The sequence below is a fragment of the Fukomys damarensis genome, unplaced genomic scaffold, assembly GCF_012274545.1.
Source record: "Fukomys damarensis isolate Sample0158 unplaced genomic scaffold, DMR_v1.0_HiC HiC_scaffold_18, whole genome shotgun sequence".
NCBI lineage: Eukaryota > Metazoa > Chordata > Mammalia > Rodentia > Bathyergidae > Fukomys > Fukomys damarensis.
The window spans coordinates 21,349,005-21,359,263 of NW_022900930.1; the positions used below are offsets into that span (position 1 = coordinate 21,349,005).

Consider the following 10,259-nt stretch of genomic DNA (forward strand, 5'->3'; position numbering starts at 1 on the left):
ATATATATATATATATATATTGGGGGGGTACCAGGGATCAAAATCAACCTTGTGCTTGCAAGGCAGGCATCAGCACCACTGAGCTAAATCCCCAGCCCTCCAATAATGAAATACAGAAATGAAAAGATACCTATATGCCTAGAGTAGTTGATGTGTGTGAACAAATTCCTTTTCCCTTTTGTTATCCCTAGATTTGTGAAAAAGGAGGAAAAACAGCCAAATAACCCTACCAGGATAGGGCAGTACCATAAATAATAATCAGATTGCCAATTCTAACTTTTATTCCTTAATTGATTATGATTTGTGGTATCACCCCATGGCATTAGGACTTTTTGGCTTTTTTTTTTTTTTGGCTCCTCCTCCTTTCCTCCCCACATTTTCTTTTCCAGTACTGCAGACTGAACATACAGCCTTTACACTGAGCCACACCTCCATCCCTTTTTCAGTTTTTATTTTGAGCAAGGGCCTCATTAAATTGTCCAGGCTGGTAGTAAACTTGTGATTCTCCTGTGAGAATCACTAACTGTGATTAACCTTTCAGAGCACTGGGACTACAGGTGTGCACCACCACACCCAGCTTATTAGGTATTCACTAGAAGAATTTTGAAAAACACATGATCATCATTTAAAGAAATGAGATTATTGGCAAGATGACAGGATTTTTTGAAGTACATATTCTAAATATCTGACGTTGCCTGACATTCATCAAATTATAGCATGGAGGATCTTCTTCACCTTTGTCTCTAACGCTCTGTACCTCTCTGTAAGTGCAATATGAATTGATAATGCCAAAACAACTAGACAAGCTGACCTATTCAAACCACGACAGTATATAGAAGTGTGCCATACTTTTAAAAGTAAATATTACTTGTTTTTATACAGTTGGGAAAAATCATAACATATGCACATTTTAATTTTCTTGCCATTTTGGTCAGCTTTATACCATCAACTTCTACTCTGTAATGTAATCACTATCCCTTACGTTTGTAAAATACTCTAAACATGATTTTTTAAAAAGTATTTGATATAATTATGTCATTGTTAATTATTGGTTCTTAATTATAAGGCTGTTTCAAAACCAGTCTTTAGATATATTTTAACAGACTGTATTATATTAAATAATTTAAAATAATCCCAGTTATCTCACGGTAACAAGTTATTTTCATTTTCCTGTGTTCCCTTCCAATTTCTGTCCATGCATATATGTAAACAAAGATCTTATTTGGTTTTAGTTTAAGTTTCATTCTCTGACTTTACTGAATTAAATCACAAATGTATGAAAACTTATATAGAAGTTTTATAACAGTTTATTCATTGACTAATAATTGAATCATTAACTGTTTTGTCTATTCTGGTTTCATCTAGGAGTTACATGATGTCTTCAATCTGCCTCATGACAGACCTTATTTCAAAAGATCTAATGCTTACCACTTTCCAGATGAACCATACAAAGATGGTTACATTAGAAATCCTCATACTTATCTTAATCCACCTAACATGGAAGCTGGTATGGTGAGTTTAACCAATTGTTTGTGAGAGTCAATTGCTAGTTTGCTGTTGTTGGTACCCAAGAGAAGTTTTAAAGGATTAATTTATAAATTATGTCATTCCTAAAAAATAAGTTATTATCGATCTCTTTTTTAACAGTCATTTAAAATAGCAGTAATTATCAGTGATCTTAAAAGATTAGGAATAGTTTATGCCACATTTCTCCTGCTAAAATTCTGTCACACAACTTCTTTAAAGGCTTGTCCCATTTTTTTCCATTGTGAACCTGAGAAGTAATGCTGAGTAAAGGCGTAGTCTATCCAAACCACACTATAGGATAAATCAGCTAGTAGGTTGCTAGTTAGTAGACATTTTCTGTGCTGCATGTACCTTGTTGCAAAGGATAGATTCTCATTAAACATAGCTCAGAGAAGAGTGGATTGGCAAAGAGTGAGAAGGAGTTAAATTAAGGATATAGTACAGGTGGACCACTAAGAAAGGATCTCATAAGTATTCAGAAATAGCGCTAGTACAGCTGTGCCTCTTAGAAAAAGCAATCTTGTTAATGGCTGCTGTCTCATTTTCTCCCAAGGCCTACATGGACACCTTGGTAATATTTCTGTCTCTTCCTATGTATATTCCTTTTCAGGGGAGTACTGGGGATTGAACCCACTGCCTTTCCACTACTTCCCTTCTTAATTTTTTAAGTCACTAAGTTCCCCAAACTGGGCTTGAACTTGAAATACTCTTGTCTCAGCCTCCCACAGTGTTGAGATTACTGGTATGTGCCACCACACCTGACTTCTGTGTGTGTCCTTTTGATCTTGACTGACCTCTCTTTTCTTGGCTTCCTACATCCTGTGCCCTTACTATATGAGCTTGTGTATGACTTTCTGTTCTTCCTCTTAGCTGCTCAGTATATGGCTCATTTCTGCTTCATTCCCTGTTCCTTCCAGGCTCATTCTGCACTTTGCAGTTCAGATTCCCAAGACAAAGAAAATTTGATTGACCATCTTTTCATATTCAGTACCTTCTGAGTTTCCAGGGCTTTTTAAAAAATACCTTAAAAATCAGAATAGAATCTATGATGCTATACCTACCCTTGAATTGGGGTCCCACTATTGGGACCCAATCTTGGCCATCAGATGCAGCAGCAGCAGCTGTATTTGCAAGAGCCACGGTCAGGGCAGCTCTCCTAAAAAGTTCTCTTGCCTGGGCACCTTATACACATGAACAGTCAGCATTTCATGGGTATTAAATGTTCTCACTTAGTTTAAGCATGTAAGAGGAAATCTCGAGAGACTTATGTTCCTGGTTAAAATATTGCTCTGTCACTTTCAGAACCATAAATTAGGAATGTACAAAACTTAATAATCTCTAACAAATAATACAACTCTAGATTTATTTTTTAAATTCTTAATAGTTCCTTTAAAAGGACCTGGACATTCATAAGATACTAAGGGAATGATGATTTTTTATAATAAAATGCATTCTTTATCTGTATTGCAAAGATGTAAGGAATACTTATAAATTGATATATTTTAAAGTATTTATTATCTAACATAACATATTTACTGATTGTACTGCATAACAAGGTAGCAGGATTAGGGGCTATAGAGAATTGTCACTCAGGCTATGTGCTCCTTCCTTCCCCATTTGTCTGCCTTCACAACACAGTCCCAAGAGGAAATCTTGCAGTCAGCCCTCCTTATCTGTTAGGTGAAAAATATTCACAAAAAAATTGTTTCTGTACTGAACATACACAGACTTTTTTCTCATCATTGTTTCCTAAACAATATAATATTATAACCAACTATATAGCATTTAAATTGTATTAAGTATTGTAAGTATTCTAGAAACGACTTAAAGTACATAGGATGACACACATGTCTTGTATACAAGTACTGTACCATTTGGCTTGAGCATCCAGGGATCCTATATTTTCAGGGGTCCTGAAACAGTCTTCCCGTGTAATATAGTAAGGGACCACTGTACTGAGTTTTGTGTTCATCATTCCCTTCTTTTTTAATAGCTTTGCCATATATGTTTGTATTACTTCAGCAATGTTTATTTTTTAAAATTTTGTAAAAATTACGCCATTCTATATGTAGTCTTCTACAGCTTGCTTTCCTATTCATGTTATTTTTTTCCCCAGATTTCTTGCTATTTAGACAATCTTCTGAATGCTCTTGTACCAGTGTTCTAGTATATACACTCAATAGAGATTTTGCCATGGTTTCTTCATTTTTCTTTTTCCCTAAACCATTTTAGAGAAAATTATAAGGTCATGCTATTTTAGCACGTCTCCCAAGAATAAATAGATTTACATTCATGAGAAAAGCTAAGCTTCATTATATTCAGTATTATTATTTTTTATTCAGTGGTGGATTTTCATTTGGTACTATTTTGCTAAGATGTTTTAATCTTTCTCGTTGACATTGACTTACAATTTTTTTCTCATACTGTTTTTATTTGATTTTTTTGTATCTGCAATATACTGGCTCATTGAATGAGTTGGGAAATATTCCTTGTGTTTTAATTTTCTGAAAGTATTTATATAAGATTAGCATGGTCTTTCTTTGATTATTTGATAAAGCTTGCCTATAAAACAACCTAGACTTAGATAGCATTATCCTTGTGGGGAGATTTTTAATAACAGATATAGTTTTTTTAAGAACTATAGGACAGTGATGGCAAATCTTTTAGAGACTGAATATCAAACTACAGCCCAAAGTCCACTTAGTTATGGCAAAGTGCCAACACTGCAATTAAACCTGAATACTGAGGTTTAGAAAAAAACAACTCACACAACTTATAATGTCATCACAGGGAAGGCTCTGTGCTCACTGTGGCGTGCACGCCATAGTTTCACCATCCCGGATATAGGACATTTCCATTTTTATAAGTTATATTTTCCTACATTTTAATATCTCTTATCGTATTTTCTTTTTAACTCTGCATATCATTTTTATGCCTTCTCTTTTTTTCTTTAAACTTGGCTTTGTTGACTCCACTCTATTATAACTTTTGTATTTCCTTATATTAGCTTTTGGCTTTTTACCTTCTTCTCTCCCTTTACTTTCTTTGATATACTTTCTATGTTTCTTCTTACTTCTTAATTGGACATTTACATTGTTGTTAATCTTTCTTATTTTATAATATCAGGTTTTACTTGTAACTTTAAAGCACTGCTTTTACTGTAATGTACAGTTTTAATTATATTCTAATTTTGTTCATTTATAAGTATTTTTATATTTCTATTACAGTTTTTGCTTAATCTATGTATTTAGAAAATGTTTAACTGTCAAATATATCAGAATTCTTTTTTTTTTCCTTTTCCTACTGTTTTTTAACTCTTTTTTCTACTCATAGAAACAATTTCTAAGTGCTACTGACTTATTAGGTCTTGTATACCTTCCCTATAGATTGCCGTAACAACCACAGACTTGGTGATTTCAAGCTACAGAAATGTGTTCTGTTACAGTTTGGGGACTAGAAGTCCAAAATTAGCATCACTGAGTTGAAATGAAACACCAGTAGGGCCAAACTCCTTCTATAGACTGTTGGAGAAAAATCCCTTCTTTATCTCTTAAGTTTCAGGTAGTTGCCAATCTTCCATGGTTTATGCTCCATCATTGTAACCTGTGTCTCTATGGTTACTGGCCTTCTCTTCTATGTCAAACATCCCACTGCCTCTGTTTTATAAAAATACTTCTGATTGGATTTAGGACCTACCTTGGACAGTACAGGATAACCTGCCCATACAAAGATTCTTAACTTGGTCCAGGATTTATCTCAGTGGTTCTGCCACCTGCCTCATAAGCGCAAGGTCCTGAGTTTGATCCCCAGTACCAATCAATCAATCAATAAATAAATATCCTTTACAATCTTATCTACAATTGCTTTTTTTTTTTTTTTTTGGTCACAGAAGTTTCCATTCATTCAGTCCAGGGATTTGGATACAGATATCTTTTTGGGGATAGCCATTTTTCAGCCTACCAGAATGTTATTATAAATTCTCTTTATGCTTGAGCAGAATATATATTCTTTAATTGTCTTCTGAGAGTTCTATCTTTACTCACAACTCTTCTCATCTAGTCTTTAAAAAACAATAGTGGTCTTTCAAAAAAGACATACATCCTTAGCAATATACTACAAGTAAGAATTATGTCAATCTTTATATTAATGTCATTAAATAATACCCCTGGGCTGTAATCAATTACAGATTTACAAAACTGCCCAAACATGTTGCCTGTATCCCATTATGTGAACTATCATTAAGTTGTTTATGTTACTTTATTCCTTCTTTCATCCATTCAGCCATCATTTATTCAACATAGCAACTGTGGGCCACTTGTAGAAGCTTGGGCCCAGAATTAAATAAGATACTTATGCTCTCATTGAGCTTTCATGTTGATATGGACAGGTGGATAGTTTTTAAATGATAGTAAGTTATATGTCAAATAGTGATAAGTGCTTTGAAAAAATTTTAAAGGGGGAGCAGAATAAATATGACAACCAGAGCAGAGAGTAGGTGGTGAAAAACCATGCATGCCATTTTCAGGTTATGGTCAGAGAACGTGTCTAACAATTGAACAGAGAACTGAATGTGGAAGGGTACAAGCCATAAAATTATTTGGGGGGAAAAGTGTTCCCAACCAGGAGAACCGTAAGGCCCTAAGTCAGATTGCCCCTGGAATATTTGAACCTATATCAGAGTAAGAAACAGGGAAAAGTGTAAGAGATGAAGTTGAGGCTGGAATAGGGTCTTTTGGGGCTATTGGTGAAGACTTTGGACTTTTACTTTAAAAACCAAGAGGAGAACTAGGGCTTTATTAGCTCAGTGGTTCCACCACCTGCCTCACAAGTGCAAAGTCCTGAATTCAATCTCTGTTACAAAAACAAAACAAAACAAAAAAACAACCAAAAAACAAGAGGATACAGTGTTGAACCATAGTTCTTTAGAGGCGTGTTTAAAAGGATCTAAAGTAATAGTCTAGCTCTCAGAACAACAAACATCATTTCAAGTATATGTATAGTCTGTGCACTTCTGTATTAAATTAATAGTTTACTATATTTCTTATTTTCATACAGATTCATGTGGTCCAGGGCATATATGGTTATCATCATTACATGCAGGATCGGATAGATGACAATGGCTGGGGCTGTGCTTACCGATCGCTGCAAACTATCTGCTCTTGGTTCAGACATCAGGGATACACAGAGAGACCCATTCCAACACACAGAGAAATTCAGCAGGTACAGAACATGCCATTTCAAATTAAAATCAATTGTACATTCCACTAGCAGTTAATATACCATTAATTATTATCACCTCAGGTGTAGACTTACTTGTAGACTTGAAGAAAAAAATATTTTTGTACTGGTAATTAGGAAAAATGTCCTAAATGTAATTTTTAATAGCTGTCTGGTATATGGATTTTTTAACATTTTTTAAATATATAAAGGCTCTTGTTGATGCCGGTGACAAACCAGCAACATTTGTCGGCTCACGGCAATGGATTGGATCTATTGAAGTACAGCTGGTACTAAACCAATTGATTGGTATAACTTCAAAAATACTCTTTGTCAGGTAAGGGACACCTTAAAAAAGTAATTTATTCCAGAGTAAGTTTGTCATTTTTACTAAAATAATGGAAAAATGGAATCTTTTTTCCCCTCATTTATTCTCCTCTTATTCATTTCTCATTGCTCTGAATTTCATTTTCTTATGCTAAATTTTGAGGCAGTTATTTTTTAGAAGATTCTGAGTTAAAAAACAATGATATGTATATGCATTGCCGATGCCTAATTTTTGTGTAGACAAGAATACTTAGAAATACATTGTTTAGTGGAGATTATATATAGAAATTTCTTCAGAGTTTTTTTTGCTTGATTTTTTTTATTTGTTTACTTGTTTGTTTTTAATAAAGCTCTAGACCACCAGGGAAAATATCTAGTTTTTTTTTGGTTTTTTTAGGCTCAAGTATTAAAAATCTTGCAAGGGGAAAATCGTATGTTGATCTATGATTGACCTGATGTTTACCTCCTGCTGTTTTTCTTCTTTAGAGGTTAATAAACCAACAGTGTATCCAAATAATTATTTTATCTTGGGCCAGGGATCTAGCTCACTGGTTCTGCTGCCTGTCTCGCAAGGTCCTGAGCTTGACCCTGGTAACAAAAAAATAAAAAAATAATAATTTTATCTTTTCTACAATTCAAATATTAAAATGAGAAAATATAAAATTATGAATATCACTTTGTCTGACCATAACTAGCTTACTCTTTACTGTACGTTTATGTTTTAAAACATATCTTCTATAGATAACTATGGCAACATCCAAGAATTGCTCTCCAAGTACTTTAATGTCTGATTTCACAATTGGAATTTGGAGTGATTGTGGAAATCAGTGATAAAAAATGACAGATTAAGTAGCAAAGAATATTTTTTAAAAATGAAAATATTTGAGACATTAAAACATTATACATACTCTGTTAAACCAAGATACTAAAGTTTTAGCACCATCTAGCACTGCCAAAAAGAAAGCCAGTCACCAATTTATATGTTGGTTTGACTTAACGGCTCTTTGGTTTCACAAAGGTGCAAAAGCAATATGCATTCAGTAGACTCCACAAAACATTTTGAATTTTGATATTTTCTTGGTCAAGTGACAGTACAATAGTCTGGTGGTGTGGGGCGGCAGCAAATCTCAGCTCCCAATAACCACTCAGTCACGAGAGGAAATACAGTGTTGCTAAGTTACAATGCTCAGGTGGTTGGATTTACTGGGATATAAACTTATTATAAATTGAAGAGCATCTGCGCCTCCCCTTACCAGTCTGTCTTCCTCTTCTCAAAATTAAAAATTGCATAGTACATTGAAATACTTCCTAAAATAAAATGTCTCACTTGAAAACATTTTTGCAGTTATCAGATTAACTTCATTCTATTTTAGTTGTAGAATGTCCTCTTGTTGTGAGTATAGGGCAGGTACTAATTTAAAATGAGAAAATACAAACTCAGAAATCCCAAGAGCAAGAAGACAAGAGTCTCAGACTTCAAACTAATTTTTTTTTGGTAATTAAATCTACCTATAAAAGCCTCTGGGCATCAAGATGACCAGTTTCATTCTCATATTAAAATGCTAGAATATTCTTTCTGTCATTCAAGAAGCAGAAAAATCAAGATTTTTTTGCTTCTTTCCTAGTGCAACTAGTGACCTTAAATATTTTTTGTTTTGTTTTTACTTTTTACTAGTACATGTTTGCAGTACATAATATTTACATTCCTAATGAGTTGGTGCATGTACAGAATGTATCTTAGTTCTTTTTTTCATCCCCTTCTCTCCTGCCTCCCCTTTCCCTCCATTTCTTAGTCCCCTTCCCATTTGACAAATATCTATCTCCATACTTCTTATTATCTTTTATTTTGGTCTTTATTTGTAATTTGGGTGTCTCAAAAAAGAGAAACCATGACATATTTAAGCTTGTGTGTCTGATTATTTCACTAACATCATGGTCTCAAGGTACATCCATTTTCCTACAAGTGACTAAAGTTTGTCCTTCTTGATCACAGAATAGTACTCTTTTGTGTTTAAATACCACATCTTCTTTATTCATCCATCTGTTGATAAACATATAGGCTACTTCCAAGATTTAGCTATTATGAATTGTGCTCCTCTAAACATGGGTATGAATGTATCACTGTAATATGACGTTTTAACTCTCTGGGAAGGATACCTAGAAGAGGAATAGCTCAAATGGGAGTTTCTAAAGTGGCCTTAACTATTTAGAATTCATATTGCTTTAAATTCTTTATATGAGTTCCCTAAATGTATATTGTTTAGACTTACATTGTTTTTTGCAATAACAAACCAAAAAATAAAACAAAAAGGTAGAAAACATTGGCTCCCCAAACTTATTATTTGATCTTAGTGTTGGGAATAGTTCCTCTAATGAAAATGTTTTCTTTCTAGCCAAGGCTTAGAAATGGCCTCTCAAGGACGGGAACTGGCTAATCATTTCCAGAGTGAAGGCACGCCAGTAATGATTGGTAAGGTCTTTGGACATCTTACACTTTTTTTTTTTTTTTTTTTTTTTTTTTTTTTGGAACCAGGGATTGAACTCGGGTCCTTGCGCTTGCAAGGCAGGCCACTGAACAACTGAGCTAAATCCCCGGCATCTTACACTTTTTTGGCAGTGTGGAGAATACTGAAACTTACTAGTATAAAGTTTTACTGTTGCATAAAATCAGTCATTTTAAAGTTAACTTTTTACACTGTACATATTCATCAATTTTTTTTTTTAATTTTGAAGAATAGCAGGGAATATAGCTCAATGCCACCGAGCCTGCCTAGTAAGCACAAGGCCCTGAGTTTGATTCCTGAACCAAAAAACTCTAAGATATTAGAGAAGTTTTAAGAAAGATTATAATATTCACAAGTAAAGATTAAGAAGAGGTGATAACTGTTTTTAGACCTTCAAAGAACTGAAAGCACTGTTAAAAAGAGGAGATGGTCACTTGACCAGCATCATGAATCATGCTTCTGGCTGTTGGCTGACTGACTGTGCAAATTTCCTACCTCTCTGGGCTCTATTTGTAAAATAGAAGGTTGCATTATCTGACCTCAAGATACATGATTCTATGAAGAACAAGACTTGTCCTGTGATAACGGAAGGGAAGTGAGGCTAGTATGCAAGACCTGGAGATAGGCAGATGTCAGCAGAACATCAGAATATAAGTAGATGTATTCTCTCTCTCTCTCTTTTTT

General features: G+C 34.2%; 1 protein-coding gene across 2 annotated transcripts in view; it reads left to right on the top strand.

Moving 5' to 3' along the window:
* The window catches only part of Ufsp2 (UFM1 specific peptidase 2), a 23,314-nt gene that overhangs the window by 7,822 nt on the left and 5,233 nt on the right, over window positions 1-10,259 (top strand). For both annotated transcript variants that reach the window (XM_010619756.3, XM_010619757.3), the window contains exons 7-10: window positions 1,366-1,512; window positions 6,583-6,747; window positions 6,957-7,081; window positions 9,465-9,541. In XM_010619756.3, coding sequence (XP_010618058.1) covers window positions 1,366-1,512; window positions 6,583-6,747; window positions 6,957-7,081; window positions 9,465-9,541 — 514 coding nt within the window. The remainder of the gene's footprint in view (window positions 1-1,365; window positions 1,513-6,582; window positions 6,748-6,956; window positions 7,082-9,464; window positions 9,542-10,259) is intronic.